The sequence below is a fragment of the Patagioenas fasciata genome, chromosome 3 (genome assembly GCF_037038585.1).
Source record: "Patagioenas fasciata isolate bPatFas1 chromosome 3, bPatFas1.hap1, whole genome shotgun sequence".
NCBI lineage: Eukaryota > Metazoa > Chordata > Aves > Columbiformes > Columbidae > Patagioenas > Patagioenas fasciata.
The window spans coordinates 124,779,031-124,806,000 of NC_092522.1; the positions used below are offsets into that span (position 1 = coordinate 124,779,031).

The 26,970-nt window shown below is 49.2% G+C and overlaps 2 protein-coding genes across 4 annotated transcripts in view; one reads left to right on the forward strand and one right to left on the reverse strand.

Annotated features, from left to right (window-relative positions):
- PBK (PDZ binding kinase) lies at positions 1-9,261 on the forward strand. 3 transcript variants are annotated; one of them, XM_065834771.2, is made up of 8 exons: positions 1-101; positions 1,173-1,264; positions 2,273-2,363; positions 3,748-3,890; positions 5,699-5,868; positions 6,398-6,527; positions 7,648-7,824; positions 8,482-9,261. In XM_065834771.2, exons 2-8 carry the CDS (start codon positions 1,219-1,221, stop codon positions 8,685-8,687), a joined length of 963 nt encoding a protein of 320 aa, XP_065690843.1. In that variant the 5' UTR covers positions 1-101; positions 1,173-1,218; the 3' UTR covers positions 8,688-9,261. The 3 variants fall into 3 exon arrangements, with proteins under 3 accessions (XP_065690843.1, XP_065690844.1, XP_071663307.1); XM_065834772.2 differs by lacking the exon at positions 1-101 and adding an exon at positions 192-287; XM_071807206.1 differs by lacking the exon at positions 1-101 and adding an exon at positions 246-265.
- ESCO2 (establishment of sister chromatid cohesion N-acetyltransferase 2) overlaps positions 8,775-26,970 on the reverse strand; it is a 21,739-nt gene continuing 3,543 nt past the window's right edge. Inside the window, exons 3-11 of the mRNA XM_065834768.2 lie at positions 25,592-26,537; positions 21,099-21,189; positions 18,942-19,002; positions 15,256-15,385; positions 12,006-12,137; positions 11,670-11,759; positions 11,142-11,285; positions 10,465-10,649; positions 8,775-9,367 (exon numbers count right to left, since the gene is read on the reverse strand). Of these exons, the coding sequence (XP_065690840.2) occupies positions 9,229-9,367; positions 10,465-10,649; positions 11,142-11,285; positions 11,670-11,759; positions 12,006-12,137; positions 15,256-15,385; positions 18,942-19,002; positions 21,099-21,189; positions 25,592-26,537 (1,918 nt within the window). The 3' untranslated portion in view covers positions 8,775-9,228. The remainder of the gene's footprint in view (positions 9,368-10,464; positions 10,650-11,141; positions 11,286-11,669; positions 11,760-12,005; positions 12,138-15,255; positions 15,386-18,941; positions 19,003-21,098; positions 21,190-25,591; positions 26,538-26,970) is intronic.

Genomic DNA, 26,970 nt, shown 5'->3' on the forward strand with positions numbered 1-26,970 from the left:
CCCTCCGCGTTCCGCCCGATTTGTCCGCGCGGGGCCGCCGTAGCGGGGGGGGAGGTGTGGGTTTCGATTTCCCGCGCGCGGGATTCAAGCGGCGGCGACCGGTAACGGCCACGGGATCGGGGACACGGGAGACACGGGAACCCCAGGGACCATGGACCCGACCGCGGGGACGGGGCGCGGGACACGGGGGAGGGGACGGGACGGAGCGGGGGGGGCCGGGACGTTGCTGCCCCTGCGGAGCCCAACGGGCGCCTGGACAGAGCGGGTACCGGGTAGCGGGTACCGGGGTGGGTGTGGTTGTTGTTGTTATTGTTGGTTTAATTCGATTTATTTTATTTATTTATTTGATGTTTCATTTTATTTGATGTCTCGTTTCATTTATTTGACGTTTCATTTTGTTTATTTTTTTAATGTGTTGTTCTACTTATTTATTTTACGGTTTCATTTTACTTATTTACTGATGTTGGCTTTTTTTGCATTTTCATGTGGTTTTATTGTTTGCATTTTTACATTTTTTAATTTGCATTTTACTTTTTTATCTTCATTTTTATGGTTTTTATTATTTCTTTTTTTATGCTTCTTTATTTGCTTTTTTATGTTTTTATATTATTTACTCTTTTGTTCTTTATTTGATTTTTTACTACTCTTTTTATTTTATTTTATTGATTTTTTTTTCCTTTTTTGGCTTTTAAATCGATTTTAGTTCTTATTTTGACCTTTTAACCTGAGCCCGCATTTTATTGACCTCTTAGTTTCTCATTTGAATTTTATTTCGTTATTACATTTTTCTATTATTTTTAATTTTAAATTTTTATTTAATTTTATTGGGGTTTCATTTTTTGTTTAACTTCTCCCTTCCCTTTTCCCCCTCCCTTCCCTTTTCCCCCTCCCTTCCCTTTTCCCCCTCCCTTCCCTTTTCCCTCCTCACTTCTTTATTACTTTAACATTTTTTTTACTTTCAAACCCCATTTTCATTTTGAATTATTTTCTAGATTTTGTTTCTTTGGGTGCTTTTTTTGTTCGTTTTCTCGGGGTATTTTTTTGGTTGTTGCTTTTCACGGTTTGGTTTTCGTTTTTGGGGGGCAGTTTGGGGGTTTCTTGTTGTTTTCTGTTTAGTTTTTCAGTGGTTTTTTGATTTTATTGTATTTAATGTCCCACCATGATGTCCATAGGGCCCCATAGGCTGCAGGTGACCCCAGGTCCCTCTGCTCCACCACCATGGAAACCTTCAGGTCCCCCAACCCGGCCCAGAGGGACAAACCCGGTGAGTCCGTCACCCCAAACTGGGGGTCACTGGGATCAAATGTGTTGAATGGGTAAAACCACCTCACCCAGCGCTCCATCCAGCCGAGGAGCCTGGGGGGTGGTTCCTAAGATATGGGGCGAAAAGGAGCTTTTCAAGAATCACAGAATGGACTGGGTTGGAAAAGCCCTCAGAGCTCATCCAGTCCAACCCTTGGTCCAACTCCAGTCCATTGACCAGATCATGGCACTAAGTGCCATGGCCAATCTCAGTTTCAAAACCTCCAAGGCCGGTGAGTCCAGCACCTCCCTGGGCAGCCATTCCAATGCTGACCACTCTCTCTGCACAGAATTGCTTTCTCATCTCCAGCCTCAATTTCCCCTGGCAGAGTTGAAGCCCATGGCCCCTTGTCCTATTGCTGACTGCCTGGGAGAAGAGCCCAATCCCCCCTGGCTAGAACTGCCCTTCGGGTCGTTCTAGAGAGTGCTGAGCTCACCTCTAAGCCTCCTCTTCTCCAGACTGAACAAGCCCAGCTCCCTCAGCCTCCCCCATAGGGCTTGTGCTCAAGTCCCTTCCCCAGTCTTTTTGCTCTTCTCTGGACCCGCTCCAGCACTTCAATCTCTTTCCTGAGCTGAGGGGCCCAGAACTGAACACAACACTCCAGGTGTGGCCTCCCCAATGCAGAGCACAGGGGCAGGATCACTGCCCTTGTCCTGCTGACCACGCTGGTTTGGATACAGGACAGGAGACCATTGGCCTTCTTGGCCACCTGGGCACTCTGGTGGCTCCTGTGGAGCTTCCTGTCCATTAATCCCCTCAGGTCCCTTTCTGCCTGAGATCCAACCATTATTTATAACCAGAGCATCCAAACTCCTCATGGAATCGGTTCAGTCGGAAAAGACCTTTCTGATCGGCAAGTCCAACCATTGAGCAGTGGTTTGATCTGTCACACGTGGGGCTGGTTTTGTTGCGTTCCTCATATATATATTCATATTTACATTTATTTTGGTGTTTTGTTTGTTTTTTTAGCCGGGGGCCCAGTTTCCATCACCATCCCGGCCTCTCCCTTCATGCAGAAGTTGGGATACGGCACCGGGGTCAACGTCTACTTGATGAAAAGGTGCGTGTGGGAGCGCAGGGGGGGCTGGGAACGGCGCTGGGTGCTGGTTTTCCTCCAGAACCATAGAAACCATCGAATCACAGGATGGTTTGGGTTGAAGGGACCGTTAAATCCCCCCCAGTCCCCCTGCCATGAGCAGGGACATCTGCACCAGCTCAGGTTGCTCAGAGCCCCGTCCAGCCTGGCCTGGGACGTCTCCAGGGATGGTTCAGCCACCACCTCTCTGCCCAACCTGGGCCAGGCTCTCACCACCCTCAGCACAAACAATTTCTGCATCATGTCCGGCCTGAATCTCCCTCCTTAGCAGTGTAGGGAAAAGGGACCTGGGGGTCCTGGGGACAGCAGGGTGAGCATGAGCCAGCACTGGGCCCTTGTGGCCAGGAAGGCCAATGGGACCTGGGGTGGGTTAGAAGGGGGTGGTCAGTAGGTCAGAGAGGTTCTCCTGCCCCTCTGCTCTGCCCTGGGGAGACCACACCTGGAATCTTGTGTCCAGTTGTGGCCCCTCAGCTCCAGAAGGACAGGGAACTGCTGCAGAGAGTCCAGCGCAGCCACCAAGATGCTGAAGGGAGTGGAGCATCTCCCGTGTGAGGAAAGGCTGAGGGAGCTGGGGCTCTGGAGCTGGAGAAGAGGAGACTGAGGGGGGACTCATTCATGGGATCAATATGGAAAGGGGCAGTGTCAGGAGGATGGAGCCAGGCTCTTCTGGGTGACACCCAGTGACAGGACAAGGGGCAATGGGTGCAAACTGGAACACAGGAGGTTCCACTGAAAGATGAGAAGCAACTTGTTGGGGGTGAGGGTGTCAGAGCCTGGCCCAGGCTGCCCAGGGAGGTTGTGGAGTCTCCTTCTCTGCAGACATTCAAACCCGCCTGGACCCCTTCCTGTGGAACCTCAGCTGGGTGTTCCTGCTCCATGGGGGGATTGCACTGGATGAGCTTTCCAGGTCCCTTCCAACCCTGACGCTCTGAGATTCTGGGGCCACCACACCCCCTGTCCCTGAGATGAGGGGGTCACAGCTCAGGCCCCCCAGCTCTGCTCAGGAAGGTGCCGCATCCTTGGGCTGGGGTCTTCCTGCCTCCTCCTGACCACAAGGCATTTTGAGGCAGAAAAAGCATGTTTGACGATTATTCATCGTCTCACCACCCTCAGCACAAACTATTTCTTCCTCATGTCTGGCCTGAATGTCCCTGTTTCATTTTCAAACCGTGGGTTATTATGCACCTCTACCATGTGCACGTGAGCAGATCTTAGTTTATTTTAGCATTATTCTTTATTAATTCCACCAAACAAAGGCAGACGCTCTCCAGAGCGGCTCCTCGGTGACCCGTCTGTGCTTTAACCCCGGTGCTGTGCACAATTCTGAGTCGTGTGCGTGTTCCCGCAGATCCCCCCGTGGTTTGTCTCGCTCCCCTTGGGCCGTGAAGAAGATCAACCCGCAATGCAACAGGAAGCAGCAAAGCGTCTACCAGCAGAGGCTGACCGACGAGGCCAAGGTCCTGAAAAACCTGCAGCACCCCAACATCGTGGGTGAGTTTCTAGCGTGGCCCGTGTTGCTTGAATTGTGAATGACGTTGTTGGAGTTGATTTTCAAAAGTGGCCCAGGTTGGGTGGAGAGGTGGTGGGTGAACCGTCCCTGGATACGCCCCAGGTTGTGATGAAACCGTAGAATCATTTTGGTTGGAAAAGACCCTCAAGATCATGGAGTCCAACCATAACCCAGCCCTGGCATTAAATCATGTCCCTGAGAACCACGTTTAAACGCCTCCAGGGATGGTGACTCCAGCACTGCCCTGGGCAGCCTGTTCCAATGCCCCACAGCCCTTTGGGGAAGAAATTGTTCCCCAGATCCAATGACAAGATCCAGTGATAAGAACAGTAATAAGATCCAATGATAAGAACAATAAGATCCAGTAATAAGAACAATAATAAGATTCAATAATAAGATCCAGTGATAAGAACAATGATAAGATCCAGTGATAAGAACAATGATAAGATCCAGTAATAAGATCCAATGATAAGATCCAGTAATAAGATCCAATGATAAGATCCAGTAATAAGATCCAATGATAAGAACAATGATAAGAACAATAATAAGATCCAGTAATAAGATCCAATGATAAGAACAGTAATAAGATCCAATTATAAGAACAGTAATAAGATCCAATGATAAGAATAATGATAAGAACAATAATAAGATCCAGTGATAAGAACAGTAATAAGATCCAATGATAAGAACAGTAATAAGATCCAATGATAAGAACAATGATAAGAACAATAATAAGATCCAGTAATAAGATCCAATGATAAGAACAGTAATAAGATCCAATGATAAGAACAATGATAAGAACAATAATAAGATCCAGTAATAAGATCCAATGATAAGAACAGTAATAAGATCCAATGATAAGAACAATGATAAGAACAATAATAAGATCCAGTGATAAGAACAATAATAAGATCCAGTGATAAGAACAATAATAAGATCCAGTAATAAGATCCAATTATAAGAACAGTAATAAGATCCAATGATAAGAACAGTAATAAGAACCCATTATAAGATCCAGTGATAAGAACAATGATAAGATCCAGTAACAAGGCTCCGGATCCCCTCACTGCATCTTTGTGCGTGACAACCGGGCTCTGTCACGCTCTTGGCTCTACAATAGGAATATTTTGAGAAGGTGCTTTAGGCTGTGTTTGGCTTTGCTCTGGTCTGAGATCTCTCCTGCGGGAACAGCAGCTTTGTTTGACTTCATCCTCTTGTTTGTGCTTTCAAGTGCCTGGTTGAGGTCACTTGTGTTGGAACAAAGAACGTTGTTTGTACCCCTAACGCGGCATCTGTCGCTTCTGGCAGGAATTTAAGAGCCAGGATAGTCTTGACCTTTCACATTGCGAACATTTCAGTGCTTTTGTCTGTAAAAGGTGCCATAAATCATTTACAGGGTGAGAGTTCTGCTATGCGGTTACGCAAGGCTTTGCCATTCCTAACTCCACCTGAGAATTGTTTGCGGACGGGAGTAAAACCTGGAGGAAAAAGGATGGGATGGTCCATATGTGTTAATCTTGCGGGACGGCCCCTGGGACACTGTGGTTTGACTTCTTGAGTGTCCCCTTGCCCTTTGTGTGGCTCCTGCTTTTTGTATTGCGGGATGTCGGTGCCACCGATCTGCTTCTCCATCCTATAAAAATCAGCGTAAAGGTCCTTGCCCTGGTACGGGGTGTAAAGTGAAGCTGGGAAAGCACCTGCATAGCAGCTCTTAATGCTCCATCAGGCTGGAAAACGCACAGAAATGCTCATGTTCGCTTCGCCTCTAACAAATAATCTCTGTTGGAAGGTTACCGGGCGTTCACCGAGGCCAACGACGGCAGCATGTGTCTGGCCATGGAGTTCGGAGGAGAGAAATCCCTCTACGACTTAATCGAAGAACGAAGCGGGGACGCGCTGGGCCCTTTCCCGGCTGCCACCATCTTCAAAGTGGCCTTGAGCATGGCGAGGGGGCTGAAGGTGCGTTCGGCCTTAACCGGGGCTGCTCTGGAACCGCACACGCTGGGGGAATATGGAATGTGGTGTGTGAGGCGGTAGGTGCAGGGCAGATGCTGTCATGCTTCATATAAAGCCTCGGTGGGCTCTTTTTAACCGGGGTGCTGTACAGACTTAGGTCAAACCAAGCCCTGAAGCTTCAATGAGCTTGTTTTTGGGGAAAAAGGGAGAAAACGGAGCCTCAGCAGTGCTGTGGAGCTCCAGGGATCAAACAGACGGGTCCTTGGCCACCAGTTAACGCCCATGTGTCGCGCTCACTCTCAAGTGTTCGGTGCTAGAGGCAGTTTAGCACAAAGCAACCGTAAGCCTCCAAAATTAGGCCGGGGAACAACCTGCCCCGTGTTTTGTACAGATTACAGGTAGTAGTTATCCCATCCTCAAGGTTTTAAGGCTAAATATGTTAAATATTAAGAAGCTGGTGCTCTGTTGTCCAAATCCGTCGGCTCCTCCCGCCTCGCCGTAGCTGTATCTGTGTTCACCTCTCTGCCCTCAGTACCTTCACAACGACAAGAAGCTGCTCCACGGAGACATCAAATCTTCCAATGTCGTTGTTAAAGGGGATTTTGAAGCCGTGAAGATCTGTGACGTGGGAATGTCGCTGCCCCTGGACGAGAACATGACCGGTACGTTGTGGGGGGAAAGGACCCGAATCCTCGGTGCGTTTACCTGGGAGGGAAGAACCGACGGGTGGTTTGCAGCAGCATCTCTGGGCGGTCCAGCGTTAATTCTCCAGCTCTTGACGCCCGTCTCGTGCCGTCCACGCTCGTACAGACACAGAATCGCCGGGATGCTCGCGTTGAGGTGCTCGAATCGTTCGCAGGGCTGGAAGGGAGCGCGAGCCAAACGCGTTAGAAACGAGAAGCAGATGCCTAACGGCGTCGCGGCTTGGCTGCCAACAGCAGCAAGGGGTTTGGGTTAATCACAAGAATGGCTTTTCACACAGCGCTTGAGCCTGTGACAGCCTCGTAATTTATCAAGCTGCTCCATTACATTTTTATTAGTAGCTGTTCTCTTTTATAAGGAGTGAGAGAGCTGGAGGCAGCACCCCAGTGTAATCTCCCGGGGAGGAGTGTGGTTAAAATATCAGGTTTAGGGCTGGTTTAACAGCGAGGATTCCTCTCCACCCAGCCTGGAGTTTGGCTTTGCCTCCTTGTCTTGAGGAGACAACACGATGGTGTTGGATCCATGTGGCACCCAAGGATTAAAGCCCAACAGCATGGAGGGATTTTGGAATTCGCTTCTCGATCAGCCCCGCGAGAGAAGTTTGAGCAGCCGAGATCTGCAGGGGAAACGCGGCACCCGGCTTTGGGGAGTTAGAGAGGGATAAAAGGGATCCAGTTGGAGCTGGTGCTTCGTTCATCGTTACTTCAGCTCTCTGAGGTTGATTAGGATCAAGGAGGCATTAAATTGAACAAAGTGGTTTGAGCTGGTGTAAAGAAAACAGAGGGAGTGCGGGGGGAGGTTTTGGCGCCTCACAAGGAGCGGGGTTGGGGTGGCTTTGTCCCCTGGGCCTGTCTGTGAGTGCTGTCACCCCAGGGTGCACTGGGAAGGGCCACAGGTGGGTAAAACGCAGGTAAGACCCCCTCTCCATCACGGGGTGCTTAGAGTGAGGTGAGCTCTGGCCTTTAGTTCTTCACACTCTGCGTGACCTCGGACACTTGGCCGCAAAGGATTTTGCTGTGACGGTGTCTTGGTGGCTTTGAAAGTCCCAGCGGGCACCGGAGCTGCGTTGTTTCTTTCCAGTGAGCGACCCGGAGCTGTGTTATGTGGGCACCGAGCCCTGGAAGCCCAAGGAGGCTCTGCAGGACGACGGCGTGATCACCGACAAGGCCGACATCTTCGCTTTCGGGCTGACGCTGTGGGAGATGATGACCCTCTCCGTGCCCCACGTCAACCTGCGCTGTGACCCTGACGATGAAGGTTTGTTTGTACAGCTGCAGCTCTGGGGGGGATGCTGTGTCCATACCAGCCAAATGATGCAGCCAGAAAAGCCTAAAATGATGCAGAGCTTGAAATGGTGCACCAAAATATTTAAGGTGGCTGAGTCTTTTAGGAAGAAACAAAAGGGGGGATGCTGTGAACCGGGCTGTGAAACACCCGCTCACCTCTGACAAAGCACAGGGGAAAGTTTGAGTTACTCCGGGGATTTATCACAGAATCATTTTGGTTGGAAATGACCTTTAAGATTGAGTCCAACCACAACCAACCCCAGCACTGCCCCACATCCCTAAGAACATCGTCTAAACACCTTTGCAACCCCTCCAGGGATGGTGACTCCAGCACTGCCCTGGGCAGCCTGTTCCAATGCCCCACAGCCCTTTGGGGAAGAAATTGTTCCCCACATCCAACCTCAACCTCCCCTGGTGCAACTTGAGGCCGTTTCCTCTGCTCCTGGCGCTTGTTCCTGGGGAGCAGAGCCCGACCCCCCTGGCTCCAAGCTCCTTTCAGGCAGTTCAGAGATCAGAAGGTCTCCCCTCAGCTCCTGTTCTCCAGCTGAACCCCCCAGCTCCCTCAGCCGCTCCCATCACACTTGTGCTCCAGTCCCTTCCCCAACCCCTTTTCCCCCTTTTCCCCCAGATAACTCTTTTGACGAGGACTCCTTTGACGAAGAAGCATTTTACGCAGCGCTGGGAACCCGTCCTGCTCTCAACATGGAGGAGCTGGACCCGTCCTACCAGCTCATGATCGATCTCTTCTCCGTCTGCACCAACGAGGAGCCCAAGCAACGCCCGTCGGCCGCGTGCATTGTGGAAGCCCTGGAGGCCAGCGTGGCCCAGGATTAACAGCACTCGAGCTCAGGGATCGCCGCTTTCCCTCTGAACTCCTCCAATTAGGAGAACATTGGAAGTATGCAGAGAAACAAGCTCAAAGAGCAGCGTTCCACACCTTTTATTGAGCAGGCAGCCCCCCAGCAACTTCCCCTGCAGCACAACACTGTGAGGGTTCCCAAGCCTTACGCACTGAGGGAAAATCCCGTTGTTTTAAGACATCTCATAGTGTATAAATTTAGCAACAGCTCGTACTAAATCTTTTACCTTTCCCAGCGCATGCTGCAGGGAGCTCAGGGAGGAAACAGCCATCTTTATATTAATTAAAGTTTTTAAGTTACTCACGATAAAATTTAACTTTAGAAGAAACAAACCTACCGGAAACACTAACAGCTCTGTACACAAAGTGACCCGTTCTGCCCCAGCTCGCTTGCACGGGCAGGGAGAACTCGCGCTCAGCAGGAAAACGGCCTTTAGCCGCCTAGCAAGGCTTAAGTGTTCATTTCAACATTGATTTTAGATGATTTCGAAGCTCAGCTTGTACTGATACGTTGGATCAGTTGGAATGAATAAAGTTATAGACGAGGAAGTTGGGGGTCTGGCAGTATTTTGTTGCGAATAACTTGCCGTCTGGCGTGGGGTCGGAGAAGGCGATTTCCTCGGTGCTCAGGTAGCAGCCGTACATGAAGGTGTTCCTGAGAAAGAGAGAAAAGAGGGGGCTGCAAACACTTCAATCTGACACTTAAAACACATTTTCGAGGTGTTTTCCCCCAGGGCTGCTCTGCAGGGAGCTGGGTTTGCTTCCATCGCTTGGTTTGAAACCAGAGAAGACAGTTGTGAGGTGCCAGTTTGGATTTAACCAGGAGGCGTTTTAAAATGAGCAAGAAGGCTGATGTAAGAGCAAATACAGGCATAAAACTCCCAAAATAGAGTATGACAGGGAAACCTGGAGGTTTTAGTTCAATATCTTGAAGCAGTTCCCATGTGGAGCCCAACACGGCACCCAGGGCCTGTGGGGTGAAGGCATCAAACACTAAACCATGGGAGGACGTGGAGAACACTGTGATTATACACAAATATACACATAGGTACCCATATCTCTGTGTTTTACACACACAGCAAGCAGATATAAGATCTATGCTACTACAGACCATCCTCAAGTGGATCTGTATCGACAGACAAAGGGAAGATTTTAAATCTTCCACTTTGGTTCGAGCTTTTCAAGCTCAGAATTTCCTGCCTGGAAAAATCTCAAGTGTTTTGGGCCCATCCAGTAAAATAAAACATGAATATTTTTTTTTTCCCCCAACAAGCACAAGTTTCTCTTGGAAAAATCCAGTTTGTGTAGCTGTGTTACAGGTTCTAGCCAGAAATTAACAGCTTGGCCTATGCTTGTATCAGAATTTAAATGAAAATATTAGATATACAGAGAATATTTGATTTATGTCCTTCCAGTGTGAAGCGGGGCTGATGGAAAGGGAAGAATTTGTATAATCCCAGAATGTCAGGGGTTGGAAGGGACCTGGAAAGCTCATCCAGTGCAATCCCCCCATGGAGCAGGAACACCCAGCTGAGGTTCCACAGGAAGGGGTCCAGGCGGGTTTGAATGTCTGCAGAGAAGGAGACTCCACAACCTCCCTGGGCAGCCTGGGCCAGGCTCTGCCACCCTCACCCCCAACAAGTTGCTTCTCAAGTTTAAGCAGAACCTCCTGTGTTCCAGTTTGCACCCATAAACACTTTTTGCTGTGATCGTGGTTTGAAGGACAAACCCGGGATGGGATCCTGCTCCTACCTGACCACGTCCACCATGCGCCGGGCGATGCCTTTTCCGCGCCGGGGCCCGAACACCCAGATCCTGCTGACGCCGCAGAGCGCGGGCTCGGCCCGGCTGGAGCAGCGCCAGGCGCGCTGGGGCTGCTGCGGGGCCTGCGGATCGGGGGACGCGGCGGCTCCCGCCTCCGACAGCACCCGGAACGCCTGTGGGACGAGAGGACGCATCAAAACGTTCCTTATTGCCCCAATAACAGCACGAGCTTTGCTTTAATTTCTTTGTTGTTTGGTTTTTTTTTGGGAGGGGGTTGTTTTTTCATAGAATTGTTGAGGTCAAAGACCCTCAAGATCACCAAGTCCAACCATTACCTGTCCCATGTCCTGAGAACCTCATGTCCGTCTGTCCAGCCCTCCAGGGATGGTGACTCCAGCACTGCCCTGGGCAGCCTGTTCCAATGCCCCACAGCCCTTTGGGGAAGAAATTGTTCCCCACATCCAACCTCAACCTCCCCTGGCGCAACTTGAGGCCATTTCCTCTGCTCCTGGCGCTTGTTCCTTCACTCCAACTCCTTTCAGGCAGTTGGAGAGAACTGGTTTTATTTCCTCAGCTTGATCTCCCCCCATCCCACATTTCTGACACACAAACATCCCCAGTGATTCGCAGTTTCCCCCTCTCCCCCTTTAATTAAAACCACGTACCTGCTTGATTGACTCAGCCACTAAGCACCCAACGATCATCTTCTCGTTGGACACAAACAAGTACATTTTCGTCTTGGCTGGGCAGCTCAAAGAAACTTGCTTAAATCCCAGTTCATTATCTACAATTTCTCGCACATCTTCTGCCTAAGCAAACAAAACTGGAGCGTTAGGAAATAACACGCACATTCTTTGGCGTGAAAATTGTCAGAAAGAGGCCCCGTTTCCTCAAACAAGCTTGTTTTTAAACCAAATCAGGCCCTAATGGTGTGGAGAATGTTAAAGAATGGGCTTTCACTTGTGTCTTAACCCCTCTATGCTCTAGCAAAGCGCACCTGCCTCTCACCCCAGTCCTTAGGGTGGAAAAGATGAGGTTATGTTGGTCAAATAAGAGCCAAAGCATCAGTGCAGGGCTGGAGTGTTGGGGTGGGTGTCCACAGCCCCCTTGGCTCTGCTGACCACGTGTGATCCGTCCTGGGAGCTGAGCCAAAGCTCGGTTACAACACAACCCCCCAATCAACAAGCCTGTACCTTCTTGACGGCGTATTTCGGGTCATCTGGAAGGATCAGGACAATTTTCCCATCCCAGAACTCGGCCACAACTCGCTCTTTCTTCCAGCCCTGCCACAGGGGGGAAAGAGAAAACAAACAAGTGGTTTAGCACGAGAGGAAGCGACTCCGTGAAAAATCTGGCACATGAAGCTGTAATTCGAACCACTTCAGCTTTCAGGAATAAAACCAAGTTACGCTCAAAGTGGTGAAGACAGAGTCGCTGGAGCTGCTTGACTTGCACTTTAACGTCCCCCGCGGGTGACAAACGCTGCATCCAGATGTCACACGCGGTTCCCCCACTCGTCCTGGCCTTACCACGTATCTGAGCCCCTCGAGGAAGCGCTCGTGGTGCTGGATGTGCTGCGCCTCGTCCTCCGGGCTGGCCGCCGTGTAGATCATCCCGCACGACTTGCAAAGCACGGCACCAAAATGCTTCTGACCCGCGTCCTGGTGACAAACAGAATCACCTGGGCGCTCCAAAACCGCGTTTGGTTTAAGGAACGAGCTTAAGAATCGATTCTAGATACAATAATCAAAGATTCAAGTATTTGTTTTCATTTGGATTCGTGGAGGGGAGGACAAGCTGCTGCTTATTTGCAGAATAATCAGAACTTTATGGCATTAAATTATCCAGGGATGGTTCACCCCCCACCTCTGGGCAACCTGGGCCAGGCTCTCACCACCCCCATGGTGAAGAATTTCTTCCTCATATCTGATCTAAATCCCCCCTCTTTTAGTTTCAAACCATCACCCCTTGTCCTATCACTTATACACAATTAACGTGCTATTTGGAACAAACCCTGAAATAGTTTGGCAACATCCTCACTGAGGAAACGATGCAAAAGATGAAATTCTGTCTAATTCCGTATAGTCTTTTCATCAGTGATCTAAAAACAACCTCATTTCTACCTCTGTCAGTGGAGGGAGGGGAAGAGAAGGAATCAAACAGCAGCTGTGTGACCAACAGCAGGTTGCTCCCTGTAGTGAAGTGAAGCCGGGTTTAAGGACTCAACATTTCCCTGCACCGGCTGCTCTCCTGTCCCCACGTCCTAGTTTGGGCTTCCCCTGGTGTCACAGCACCCGCAGGTTGTCCCTCATGGGCACAGCGCTTCCAAATGCAGCCAAGATCACAGAATCCCAGAATGTCAGGGGTTGGAAGGGCCCTGGAAAGCTCATCCAGCGCAATCCCCCCATGGAGCAGGAACACCCAGCTGAGGTTCCACAGGAAGGGGTCCAGGCGGGTTTGAATGTCTGCAGAGAAGGAGACTCCACAACCCCCCTGGGCAGCCTGGGCCAGGCTCTGACACCCTCACCCTGAAAAAGTTTCTTCTCCTCTTTCAGTGGAACCTCCTGTGTTCCAGTTTGCACCCGTTGCCCCTTGTCCTGTCACTGGTTGTCACCCAGAAGAGCCTGGCTCCATCCTCCTGACACTCCCCCTTTCCATATTGATCCCCAGGAATGAGTCCCCCCTCAGTCTCCTCTTCTCCAGCTCCAGAGCCCCAGCTCCCTCAGCCTTTCCTCACACGGGAGATGCTCCACTCCCTTCAGCATCTTGGTGGCTGCGCTGGACTCTCTCCAGCAGTTCCCTGTCCTTCTGGAACTGAGGGGCCACAACTGGACACAAGATTCCAGGTGTGGTCTCCCCAGGGCAGAGCAGAGGGGCAGGAGAACCTCTCTGACCTACTGACCACCCCCTTCTAACCCACCCCAGGTCCCATTGGCCTTCCTGGCCACAAGGGCCCAGTGCTGGCTCATGCTCACCCTGCTGTCCCCAGGACCCCCAGGTCCCTTTCCCCTACACTGCTCTCTAATAGCTCATTCCCCAACTTACACTGGAACCTGGGGTTGTTCCTGCCCAGATTCAAGACTCTACACTTGCCCTTGTTCTATTTCATTATATTTTTCCCGCCCAGCTCTCCATCCTGTCCAGGTCTCTGATGGCAGCACAGCTTCCAGTGTCAGCCACTCCTCCCAGCTTGGTGTCACCAGCAAACTTGTTGATAGTGCACTCTGTTCCCTCAAGATAGCAATGACTGCTGAGCATGTTCTGCTGCTTTCATCTCAGCGCTCAAAACACTTAAAAATTCATAGCTGCGAGGTCCTAAATCTGACAGAAATCACACAAACAACTCAAAAGATGCTGATCAGCAGACAACAGCGATCGCACCAGCACCGCTCCCTCGAGAAACCGGCTTGGAAAAGTCGGCATGTCACCGAGCGAGAATGAACGGTTTACAAAACAAATTATTCGTTGCTGAGTGTCTGTTTTCTGGAAACCCATACGGGTGATGGCTCCAGGGCACACCAGCCTCAGTAACACTGTTTGGGCCTCCTCCTGCTCCAAAATCAGTTCTCCGCACTGAAGGGCAGCAGCAGGAAGACCGGCATGGAGCTACCAGAGGCAGCTGGTTGTTCTCAGTGAGCTTGTTGGGGCTCAGCCTCGGTCATGCATCCCTGCTCCTTGTTGCACAACCCTGCTCCCTGTTGTATGTCCCTGCTCCTTGCTGCACGTCCCTGCTCAATATTGCACATCCTTGCTCCTCATCACACATCCTTGCTCCTCACTACATGTCCATGGTCATTGCTGCACGTCCCTGCTCCTCACTGCATGTCTGTGGTCCCCGTCACGTGTCCCTGGTCCCCATTGCACATCCTTGCTCCTAATCCCACATCCTTTCTCCTCCCTGCGTGTCCCTGGTCATTGTTGCACGTCTCTGCTACTCACTGCACATCCCTGCTCCCCATCGTACGTCCCTGCTCCTCCTTGCATGTCCCTGGTCCCCATTGTACAACCCTGGTCCCCGTTGCACATCCTTGCTCCTCATCCCACATCCTTGCTCCTCGCTGTACGTCCCTGGTCGTTGTCACGTGTCCCTGCCCCTCACTACACGTCCCTGCTCCTCATCCCCCATCCCTGCTCATTGTTGCATATCCCTGCTCCCCGCTGTACGCCTCTGCTCGTCGCACATCCTTGCTCCTCACTGCATGTCCCTGCTCGTTGTTGCACATCCCTGCTCCTCACTGCACACCCCTGCTTGTTGCACATCCTTGCTCCCCACTACACGTCCCTGCCCCTCACCAGATGCCCCTGCTCATTGTTGCACATCCCTGCTCCCCATCTCACACCTCTGCTCCTCCTTGCACGTCCCCGCTCTCCCGGCTGCCGTTTGCCCCTGCGGTCACAGCTCTGCACCAATTCTGCTCCCAAAGCAGGCCAGAAAACCACGGGAAAGGAAAATTATCCGGCCAAATTCACTCCTACAGCATCCATACACGCTTGGCTGAGTTTCTCTTGGCCTTTTTTTTCTAGCGTTATGTTCCATAAATCTCTTTTTAATTCTAAAACGCAAGTCCCAGCGCAACCATAACAACCTATTTCCCAGCTCCTACCCTCTCCTCGTTTAATACTAAACACATTAATCACCGCCCTGTTATGCTCCTCAGCGCGATCGGTTTGAGGGTGACACGTGAGGAAACCCACTTATGGCTTCTCCTCGAGACATTTCCCTCGTTTCCTGACCACCGAGCCGCCCCGAGGACCCAGCACGCCCCGAGGGAACCTTACGATGATCATCTGGTCCCGGGAGCTCCTGCTCAGCTCCTTCGCCTTCTTGCTTTTCTGTGAGGTGTGAGATGGTTTTGCAGGTGGGCTGGAGCCAAACGGAGAAGTCAGTTCATCCAGAGCAGCCTGCGGCCTGAAAATCATTGCAGAGAGATGGAAATTAGTGCAGACAACGGTTAACGTTATCTGTTGGGTATCAGGGCAGTGACTGCTATTCCAGAACAGCCCAAACTAAGCCAGGTACAGCAAAGCTTCTTGGCCGCTGTGGTGCCAACTCCTCCGGGGGAAGAGGCTCTAGAAATTGCACCAGAAACTCAATAACTCTTGATTAAGCATCTCTCCCACTTCCATGTTCATCCCATTCCCAGGATACCGGGAAAGCAGCAGCTCCTTGAACAGGCAGAGGGACAAACAGCGAAGTGAGGAGCAGAGGGGCAGGTCCATGAAGTGTGGAAACTGTGAGTGAAGAAATTGGTGCCCAAATCCAGCAGCTCCTTCCTCAAACCCTGGACATCCAAACCCCCTGCGCAGCCTCAGGGTTGTGGGCAGTGAGTTGCTCAGCTCCAGGAACCTGCCACCCGAGCCTGAGCAGGATAAAACACACACAAAGTCTGCTCTAAACACTCCACAGATGCTTTCCTAACTTGTTTAGTTTGTGCACAAAATTACAGCCACCTAAACCATGTCTCTGCCCTTGGGTGGCTTGAGATGTGTGAGTTTGTGATGTCTCCTGTGGATGGAAGGGGAGACCAACGTGAGGAGCCGTGGCTGTGAACACCTGGGAATGTGGGCACCGGAGTCTCAGGTGTCACCAGGGCTGTGTGACACACAGAACCGCAGCTCAGGGTCTGCACTGGGCTTCTGGGAGGTGACAGCAAGTGGGGACAACGGTCCTCCCTGCCAGGATCAGCAGCACCACAGAATCACTTTGGTTGGAAAAAAACCCTCAAGATCATCAAGTCCAACCATAACCCACCCCTGGCACTGCCTCATGTCCTGAGAACCTCATGTCCGTCTGTCCAACCCTCTAGGGATGGTGACTCCAGCACTGCCCTGGGCAGCCTGTTCCAATGCCCCACAGCCCTTTGGGGAAGAAATTGTTCCCAGATCCAACCTCAACCTCCCCTGGGCAACTTGAGGCCGTTTCCTCTGCTCCTGGCGCTTGTTCCTGGGGAGCAGAGCCCGACCCCCCTGGCTCCAAGCTCCTTTCAGGCAGTTCAGAGATCAGAAGGTCTCCCCTCAGCTCCTGTTCTCCAGCTGAACCCCCCAGCTCCCTCAGCCGCTCCCATCACACTTGTGCTCCAGCCCCTCACCAGCTCCGTTCCCTTCTCTCCACTTTCTCCAGCACCTCAAGGCCTTTCTTGGCGTGAAGGGCCCAAAACCACCTCCAGGGTTGGCAGTTTGGCCTCCCCAGGTCCCAGCACAGGTTCGGTCACTGCCCTGGGCCTGCTGGCCACCCCAGTGCAGGTCCCAGCCAGGGTGCTGTGGCCTCTTGGCCACCTGGGCACACTGGCTCATGTTCAGCCACTGTCACCAGCACCCCCAGGGCCTTTTCCAGTCGTTCTTCCCCAGCTGCAGCGTTCATGGGGTTGTTGTGACCCAAGTGCCAGACATGACACTTGGCCTTGGTGACCCTCGAGACAATTGGCCTCAGCCCATCATCCAAAACCATCTCACAAAGCTCCAAGTGTTCCCATTTTGCGAGGAAAACCGATTCGTAAGTGCTCGCCACACCAGCACCACCATCCCCTCAAGGGGAAAAAAAGGGAATAAAGTGAAAAATTGAACCCAAAGAACTTCTGGAGCATTTCATCCAGGTTCTGATCAAGGTGGAGAGGAATTAGGCCAAGAGGAACTGTTTCATATTCAGATCCAGCCATAGATATGTTACATCAATTTTTGACTTTACAATGTGGGTTTCAGCTACCGGAAGCACATTGTGCAGGGTGTTAATAATTTAATTAATAATAATCTAACCCACCTTCAGGCTTCTGTAGATAGGGTGGTATTTCTTAAGCAATCATACAAGTGGGAAATTGTAACTGTTGCGCAGCGAACCTTAACATGGAACTAATTTAGAGATACACCAAACGATTTTATAGGTTTGGCTGCTAAGGAGAATTTCCGGAGCGGAGACTCGATGGAGGGAACGTTTATGCTCATCAGCCCCCCCGAGAACTGTGAAGCCGAGAGCGTTTGCACTTAATGACAAACACGGGGATTTCCACCCGTTCTGGGTCCCGCCTGCGCCACCAAAGCCACTTGAAAACGCCACATGAGGAAGCAAAGCAAATAGCGCAGTCAGATCTCGCTTTCAACACCCCCGCTGCAGTAGCGACTTCTGGAACGGTTTATTTGGCTCTTTTAGGAGCAAATTCAAGTGGGTGTTTTTCATATGTTCACACTGAGCTTGGCTCAGAATGCTTGAGTTGGTAACAAAACGCATCAAGAAGTCGATTCAGTATGGGCGAGGGATTAGCGGCTCTGGTTCTCGTGTGGGCAAACAAGGCTTTTCCCACTATGAGCACGGCAGCAAATTAATGGAAGAAATCAGCTAATTGGAAGCAGAGCCACCAGGCAGCAAAATTACACCTTGCCAGCAAAACGTTTAGCAAGATGACGCTTTTCAGAGTCACAAAGGAAACTTCACACGTTTGTGATTTGTTTCCAAATATCAAACGTGGCCCAGCAGGTTTGTAAAACACCCACTCAGGTGAGCACGGGAAAGCGGGAGATTCCGTTAATCCTTTTCACCCCTTTTTATTAATATTACAACTTCTGTCTTGCCTTTGGCAGCCGGATCTGAACTTCTGAGCGCGCTGCCGCACTGAAAATGTACCTGGTTTAAATAACAACGAAGCGCAATACAAAGCAGAGCTGGGCAGTAAGTGATGGTTGCACTGGGGTGGTTTCTGTGCAGGATGTTGCTCAGTGTTGGCCATGGCGCTGTTCACTTACAAATGTACAATCACAGGAGGAGTTATTGTGGAAAAGCAATGAGCTGATGGCATGGAGATCGGTTTGGTGCTCAATGTAAGGAATATATGAAGAGCCAAACCCTGATGAGGTCCTAGCGAGGGACGGTGACACCTCCCTGCACCGAGTAAGACAAAGACACCGTGGTTTGGCACCAACTCACGTTGTATTTAGCGCCATCGAGTCTCTGGGAAGTCACTGCTCATTGTAGACACTCCAGATATGGAGATATAGAGATACAGAACATGTAGAAGTCACATAAATAACTAAAAATCCCTTTACGGGCCCAAAAGACCCCCAGGTTGTGCCATTCTTAGTGATAAATATATCCTGAAACAGTCTCCCTTGTTCTAATGATTTTATCATTAGAAACAGCCATGAGAAAACTGATCTTTCCTATTTAGCGAGAGAAAATAATCAGCTCAATAATATGTATTATACAAATTCACAGGTAAAAGGTCCTACAGACAGTAAAATATGTGTATTTCCTTATCCATGGGCCAACATCCCTCTAAACCAACAGCTTTCATCTTCCCTTTAAACAGAAAGCAAAGAAAACCCTCTAAAAACCCCAGACTCCCCAACCTTCCAAGGATGGGGAGAAAGCGAAGTTACTGTTTTTAGAACTAGTATTATTATTATTATTTTTAAATAACCATTCAGAAACGACACTTTTGATCCTTCTTGAAGGGAGCTGGCAAATACAAACCCACCTTTTCTTGCTGGTCGGGGCTGTGCTGAATATGGGGTAGACGACGGCGCTGGAAGGAGACGCTGGAAAACACAAGAGACGTTATTGCGGTTTCGGATCCTTTTTGGTTGCAGAACCAGAAATTCCAACACCAAGGAGGCTTCAAAACAACCCACAGCAGTGAAATCCAACTCTATAATGAGTTTATAAGAGCAATGGGAAGCTGGCGATGCTGCAGGATATAAAATTTATCTCCATAAGTGTAACTTAGCATTTAGCGTTTCCTTGGTTATTCATTAAGGGTGTTAATTAAGCACAGGTTTCTCCATTTGCCATTATTTTGGCTGAGTATGAACGCACAGCTTCATCCTGGAGAAACTGCGAAATGACAGCAGTTTTAGGATCATATAGCAAAGATTTTGATAAGTAAAACTAACCAAATTATTAATTAGGGATATATCTTCCCTCCGGTGTAAAAGGTTTAGGGACGAGAGCGTTTTATGCACTGAGTGCATTCGCAAATAGACACAAATTACAGAATGCTAAAGTGTGTAAGCAAGAACAGGTTTGGAGAAAGAGTGAGCCTACAGAAAATGGGCTTAAAGTTCCAAAGGCAGATAAATAAGTTCCCATGTGAAGCAAAACTAAAGGGAAATGGGGAAAAAAGCTCAGGGGTGTTGGCGATTCCTTCAATAAATGGATTAAGAGCAGCTGGGTCGGAAAGACGTGGAGGAAAAGACAAATGTGAGTAAATGTGGAGTTTTTCCTGAAGGAACCACAAGGGGAACAGAACCTGGGGAAGCCGAGCGGGAACGGGAAGGGGTTGAGGCAAAAAGGCCAAATTGCCAAATCAGCTTCACCTGAGAAGGCCACGGAAACAAGCGGAAAACCCTGGAGGAACCACTTAAACCAGCTGGCAAAACACTTGGTGCGGTTTTAGTTCAGTCACCAATAAAGAAATGGTTGTGATGAGGTCGTCAGCGCAATCAAGACACAAAGAGTGATGAATTCCCACAGCTGGGGAAGGGTGTGAAGAGAACTCTCAGGTAAATTAGATCTTTTCAGATGAGTGAACCCAGGGCTGCTGAGGCCAGAACAGCAAATGCTGCTTCATTTTAGGGAGAAAAATGGAGAAAGGAGGAAATGAGGATAAAATAACACAAGCTCAGCCCCTGCAAACATCCACATTAGCACATATTTGGGAGATGAGACAGCAGGTAGAGGCCAACACAATATTTGAGCAACGTGGTTTAGTTTTGATTATTACCAAGAGGAAAAATAACCAATGTATTGAAACATATATATATGGAGCTTCTGAAAATCCCTTTGCGTTAGTGGGGAAATACAGTGGTTACAAACCAACCGTGATTCTGTGGTTATAAACCAACCGGGAGGGTCAAAGAAATAATGATTGTTAATGCTTCGTTGCCAAAACAGAAAGTGTGGAGTGGAGTTTCCTCGGTGATTATCAAGAGGAAATAATAATAGATCCTTATAACTGTGGAGATAAAAGAGCACGTAGTTTAATTTAAAAAGAGTTCTTAGGTTGAGAAACAGATTGAAATAAGGATAAGGGGACACTGCACTGAACAGCAATGAGGAAATAAGAGAGAGATCAACCCTCAGGGCAGCAGCTGCCTGGAAAACACTCGGGTTGCTTTAAAGAAAGGAAAAATAGGTTTTCTGTGAGGTGTATTAATTAATGTCTTCCTGCTAATTAGTGCTGGTGAAGCTCAGATGGGTTTGGGAGCAGCACAGTAAAACATATAGAAAATAGAGAAATGAAAAGTCAGATGCCTAAAAATCCTGGTTTCTGACGGCAAATGGGAAGAATCGGGATAATGGTCCAGGGAGAAAGGAATGGGGGGGGAAAACAATAGGATTCGGATGCAACGATTTCCCAAATCTTACAGGGAATGTAGCAAAGCAAAGAGGGAAGATGGGCCATAGACATCAGGAAAAGAACCAATTTATAGTGCTTAAGAATAAGAGATTGATCAGGGAGACGGCAGCGTCTCCCTAATTACCAAACCGCTAATTAAAACACCAAATGATGCGGGAGATGGGAATTGAGCAGAGCGGGTCCTGCTGGGGGAAAACCAGGTAAAGAGAGATTTTTCCACCTCCTTTTCCTGCAGGAATAAAGTTCATAGACCAAAACGTGGATAATCCAGCTCACCTTGTTTCTTGGCGTGAGGTGGAGAGTGGCTGGAGACAATAACGCAATCGTCCGACTCACAGGTGGTGGAGGAACCAACTTCATCACCATCCTATAAATTAAAACCACATTTTTAGGGCAGAAAGAAAGTTGATCAAGTTCTCAGGAGGCAGCCACAGAATCCCATGCATTCAAGGGGCGATAATTGACATTACAAAGCGGATTGTGCAAGAATAAAAGGCCGGTTTAGCAGAACCCGTGTCTCACCTGTTATTTAAATCACACCTGATCAACCTGAATTTGAAAATGGTTTTGATTTGGGTTTATTGCAGCATACGTGGGGGTTTATATCATTTCTCACCTGTGTTTCTCTGCCTCATTCTCCAACTGTGCATCTTTTTGGAACCCTCTCATTAACGTTCTATGAAAAATTAATGTTTGCCAAGCTGATTTTTGCCTTCAATTCTGCTCTTTTTATATACAACAGCATATTAACTCCCATCTCATCAGCCCATTCCCATCTCAACAGCCCCCAGGTAAAGCCGTGGCCGAATCCCAGCCCAGCTCAAGCCCAAACTTGGTTGATATTCTCAATTATCGCAGTAACGAAGTCACCAAATTCCTTTTCCAAACACTGTGCTGCTGTTTGAACTCTGAGAACCGGTTTCCAACCCAAAAATCTGTCACCGCGGCGGAATCAGGTGCTCTCAAGTTGTATTTTTAGTAGTACACGTGCAGGATGAGATGGTGCAATATTTGTGTTTTATTAACGCTGCGTTGTGAAAAATATATTGATAATCAAGCCAGGAATGCGAGACGATAAAACAGCGCAGGTGAATAAAGGAGGTAACGAACTGTTGGAGCGATATGGGGATATAAACCACATTAGCCCTATAAAAGCAGATCACATCTTGTTCGCTGCTTCTCTTTGGTATTTGGTGTAAATATAAAATCCTGCAGTGTTTTTTGGTTGGGTTTTCCAGCTTGGAGGGCAGTGAATGGGGTGAAAGTGTCTGCAGAGCTGTTCCTGTCCGGTTGCCACCCCGAGATTCCCCTTTGGAGGGAAAACTCCCCATCCTGAGTTGGGCAGTTGGCTGGAGAACTGGTGGGGAATAACCTGATGAAATTTAACAAGGGCAAGTGTAGAGTCCTGCATCTGGGCAGGAACAACCCCAGGTTCCAGTATAGGTTGGGGAATGAGCTATTAGAGAGCAGTGTAGGGGAAAGGGACCTGGGGGTCCTGGGGACAGCAGGGTGAGCATGAGCCAGCACTGGGCCCTTGTGGCCAGGAAGCCAATGGTACCTGGGGTGGGTTAGAAGGGGGTGGTCAGTAGGTCAGAGAGGTTCTCCTGCCCCTCTGCTCTGCCCTGGGGAGACCACACCTGGAATCTTGTGTCCAGTTGTGGCCCCTCAGCTCCAGAAGGACAGGGAACTGCTGCAGAGAGTCCAGCGCAGCCACCAAGATGCTGAAGGGAGTGGAGCATCTCCCGTGTGAGGAAAGGCTGAGGGAGCTGGGGCTCTGGAGCTGGAGAAGAGGAGACTGAGGGGGGACTCATTCCTGGGGATCAATATGGAAAGGGGCAGTGTCAGGAGGATGGAGCCAGGCTCTTCTGGGTGACACCCAGTGACAGGACAAGGGGCAATGGGTGCAAACTGGAACACAGGAGGTTCCACTGAAAGAGGAGAAGCAACTTGTTGGGGGTGAGGGTGTCAGAGCCTGGCCCAGGCTGCCCAGGGAGGTTGTGGAGTCTCCTTCTGTGCAGACATTCAAACCCGCCTGGACCCCTTCCTGTGGAACCTCAGCTGGGTGTTCCTGCTCCATGGGGGGATTGCACTGGATGAGCTTTCCAGGGCCCTTCCAACCCCAAACATACTGGGATTCTGTGATAAATGGGGAATGAGGAGCCAGAGTGGAATGGGCTGGGGAGTGGTTGGGCAGAGCCTGTGGTCGGCCCAATTAAATACAATTAACTACAACACACACACAACACAAACCAAACAAACAAGGCAAAAAAAATAAAAGAAAAAACTGAAAAAGAACCTGCAAAAAACCCCACAAAACAGGAGCCCCCACCCCCAAAAAAAAACAGGAAAAAAACCCACAAAATATAAACCTACAAAGAGGAAAAATGAAAGCAAACGACAACACACAAACACCAGGGGGAAAAAAAGACAAAAACCACAAAGCAGCAGGAAAAAACCAACAAAACAAACAGAAACAGGAAAAAACAACAACAACAAAAAATAACAGGAAAAGGGAAAAACCATCAGGGGAAAAAAAAACCACACACCAGGAAAAAGGAAAACAAACCGGAAAAAGTGAAAAAAAACACCAGGAAAAAAAAACGGGAAGGGAAAAAATAAAATGGAAGAAAAAAGGAAAAAATTAAAAAGAAAAAGGGCGCAAAGAGCCCCAAAAAACCCCGAAAAACACGGGGGAAAAAAACCAAACCAAACAAACAACAAACAAAACACGGGGGGGGGGGGAAGCACCAAAAAACCCCAAAAACACGGGGGAAAAAAAACACACAAAAAAAAACCAAAAAAACACGGGGGGGGGGGAAACAAAACGGGGGAAAAAAAATCAAAAAAACACGGGGAAAAAACCAAAACAAAACAAAAAAACCACGGGAAAATAAAAAAACAAAACAATGGGGGAGGGGGAACACAAAAAACAAACAAAAAACCCAAAACAACGCAACATGGGGGAATAAAAGAAACAAAAAGAAACCAAGAAAACACGGGGGAAAAAAAACCCACACGAAATAACAAAAACCACGGGGGAAAAACCAAAACAAAAAAACACGGGGGGAAAAAAAAACACAGGGAAAAATACACAAAAAAAAACAACAAAAAAAAGGGGAAAAAAACCAACCAACCAAAAAAAAACGGGAAGAAAAAACAAAACAAAAAACCAAAAGCGCATGGGGGAAAAAAAAAGAAAAACACAGGAAAAAAAGTACAAAAAAAACCCCCAAAAAACATGGGGGAAAAAACCACAAAAGACCCCAAAAAACATGGGGGGGGGGAAAACCACGAAAAAACACAGGGGAAAAAAAGAAAAGGGGGGGGGGAACCCCAGGAAAACACAAAAAACAAACAGAAAAAAAACCCCAATACAACAAAAACCAACCAAACAAAACCACAAAAAAAAGCCCCCCCCCCAAAAAAAAAGCAGCAAAACAAAACCAAAACCAAAGATTGAAATACAACACCCAGCACCAAACCCCAAGTGCCAGCAGCCGAGCTCTTGTGCCCCCCAGGTCCCCACACTCAACACTGGAACCGCTCACATCTCCTCAATGAGCCACAGACCCAGCGTTTTAAACCCGGCCTGAAAGCTCCTCACCCCTTTATTAAAGCACATCTAAGAAATAGTAAAATAAGAGATCGAAATATCTAATAAATAACCACAAAAAAGAGCAGCGGAGACGCTGCTGCTGCTCCCCCGGTTTTGCTGAGCACAGCTCTGCAGGGCCACACTGCGACTTCGTTAAAACAGAAATAATAATTAAAAGAATGGATATTTGTAACTTTTTCACCTTTGGCCTCGATCACACAAAATAATAATATATATATATAGTGTCTTTTGCAAAAAGATCCTGCAGAAATCGTTCCTTTCAGCTGTCAGGAATGGAATATTAGTGTAACACAGAGAGAGCTGGTGAGACAGGGAAGCTGACAGAAACTTCATGGATATTTACCACAGTTTTAGAGTTGTAGAATAGTTTTGGTTGGAAAAGACCCTCAAGGTCATTGAGTCCAACCATAACCCAGCCCTGTCCCTGCCCCATGTGCTGAGAACCTCATCTCTGTGTATTTTAAACCCCTCCAGGGATGGTGACTCCAGTGAGCCTGTTCCAATGCCCCACAGCCCTTTGGGGAAGAAATTGTTCCCAGATCCAACCTCAACCTCCCCTGGGCAACTTGAGGCCGTTTCCTCTGCTCCTGGCGCTTGTTCCTGGGGAGCAGAGCCCGACCCCCCTGGCTCCAAGCTCCTTTCAGGCAGTTCAGAGATCAGAAGGTCTCCCCTCAGCTCCTGTTCTCCAGCTGAACCCCCCAGGTCCCCCAGCCGCTCCCATCACACTTGTGCTCCAGCCCCTCACCACCTCCGTTCCCTTCTCTCCACTCGCTCCAGCACCTCAAGGCCGTTCTTGAGCCCTCAGGTGATTTTGGCACCCCTGACGCCACCATTTTGAGCCCTGAGGTGATCCCGCCATTTTGAGCCCTGAGGTGATTCTGGGGCCGCCATTTTGAGCCCTGAGGTGAGAAGCCCCAAACTACCCCAGGATTCACGGTTTGGCCTCACTGTGCCCAGCACAGGGACGGGCACCGGTCCTTCTGGTATCAACCAGGATGCTGGTGGCCTCTTGGCCAACGTGCCTTCATGATTAAATCTGTGGAAGCTTTCCTATGCAAAATCCACTAATATATCTGAATAAAAACCCTGTGTTCAAACCACTGGAGCTTCAGCGAGCTCTGCATGTCACCCCAACATCCCTGTGAGAACTCACCGCGTTCTCGGCATCGCTGCCTCCCGCACCCGAAGTGCTTCCACTTTCCTCCGGGGACGCTTTTCCTTCACACGCCGAATCTCCCTCTTGATTCACACACCTGGTGAAACCCTCCTCGCCTTCACCTCCCTTCTGCTGAGGTGCGGGAACCCTCCTCACCACCTCACCCGCCTCCAGAGCTTTGTTTCTATCAGCCGAATCAGCCTTTGCAGCAGCCGGGGGCCGGGGTTGATCGCTTTCTTGCTGAGATCTGGCGTCCACCGCGGGTTTTTTGGAGTGCGACCTCTTCCTGGCAGAAAAGAACGCAGCTCCCAGCTGGAGTTTCAGGGCTGGCTTCACCGTCATGCTCAGCACTCTGAAGGGCGAATCCATCTTCTTTTTAATTAAGGGATTCACATTCTCCTTCTCCGCAGTGGCTTTTCCAGCCGGGGCGCCTCCCTTTGCCTTCTTGAGCGTTTTGGGGAGGGTTTTGCCATGTTTGGAGGTGGTTGCGTGCTTGGGCGGCTTTATGCTCGTGTTCCTGCTCACGTTCACCTTCTCGCTCCTGCTGGCAGCGGGGAGACCTTCCCCCCTGTTCCCCTCACCCAAAAAGCGGCTCTCGCCCAGCTGTTTCCTCTCCACAAGAGTCAGGTACCGCTTCTCCTTGCTATAAAAAGACACCACGGGAATGAGGGGCTTGTAGGACGATGCCGTTTTTGGGGATAATTCCCCCGAGGATTCGCTCTGTGCGGTCACGGGAATGGAGGCTGCTTGAAGAGGAGAAATATCCAACCTCCTCGGCAGCGCCGGCTTCACTGCCACGGGCTCGTTTTCCTTCATCTCATCACCAGAGCTCGAGGACCATTTTATCGGAGAAGCAGAGCCATTATTTCTGGGTTTCTTGAGTGGAGACGGACGATGGGCGAAGCCCATCATCGGTTTCTTCACAGGAGTCTCAAAGGATGAGCTGTGAAAATAATCATGGAGCAAAACACGACATGTACAGAGAGCTTTTCAATTCCTTTCTATTTAAATAGCACTTAATTTTCACTCAGCCTCGTTGCCTATACTGTTATACACCCTATGACAAATATCACACATCGAAATATATGTGAGGAATGCAGTTGTGATTCGTGCTAAGATGTTTAGTGTTTACAGATAGAACCAAATGAGGCATGGGCTCTGAGCCTGGAAAAAGGAAAAGGTGGTTAAGCTCTATGTAAAAAGTTATGAAACTTGTTTATGAAGTTATATTGATAGAGGGAACTAACATTTCAAGGTTTAGCCAACCACATAATAAGGGCCTACTAATGATCTAACACTTTAAGGCACATAATGAATATCTAGTTTAGAGCTGTATGTAACCATTGTGTTAAGAAAAAAACAGAACCTCACCGAAT

Bases quoted from the DNA above. Each gene is read 5' to 3' on its own strand.
- PBK (XM_065834771.2), top strand. From the start codon at position 1,219: ATGGAAACCTTCAGGTCCCCCAACCCGGCCCAGAGGGACAAACCCG. The intron at 1,265-2,272 runs GTGAGTCCGTCA...TTGTTTTTTTAG, and splicing joins GGCCCAGAGGGACAAACCCG to CCGGGGGCCCAGTTTCCATC. The intron at 6,528-7,647 runs GTACGTTGTGGG...GTTTCTTTCCAG, and splicing joins CCTGGACGAGAACATGACCG to TGAGCGACCCGGAGCTGTGT.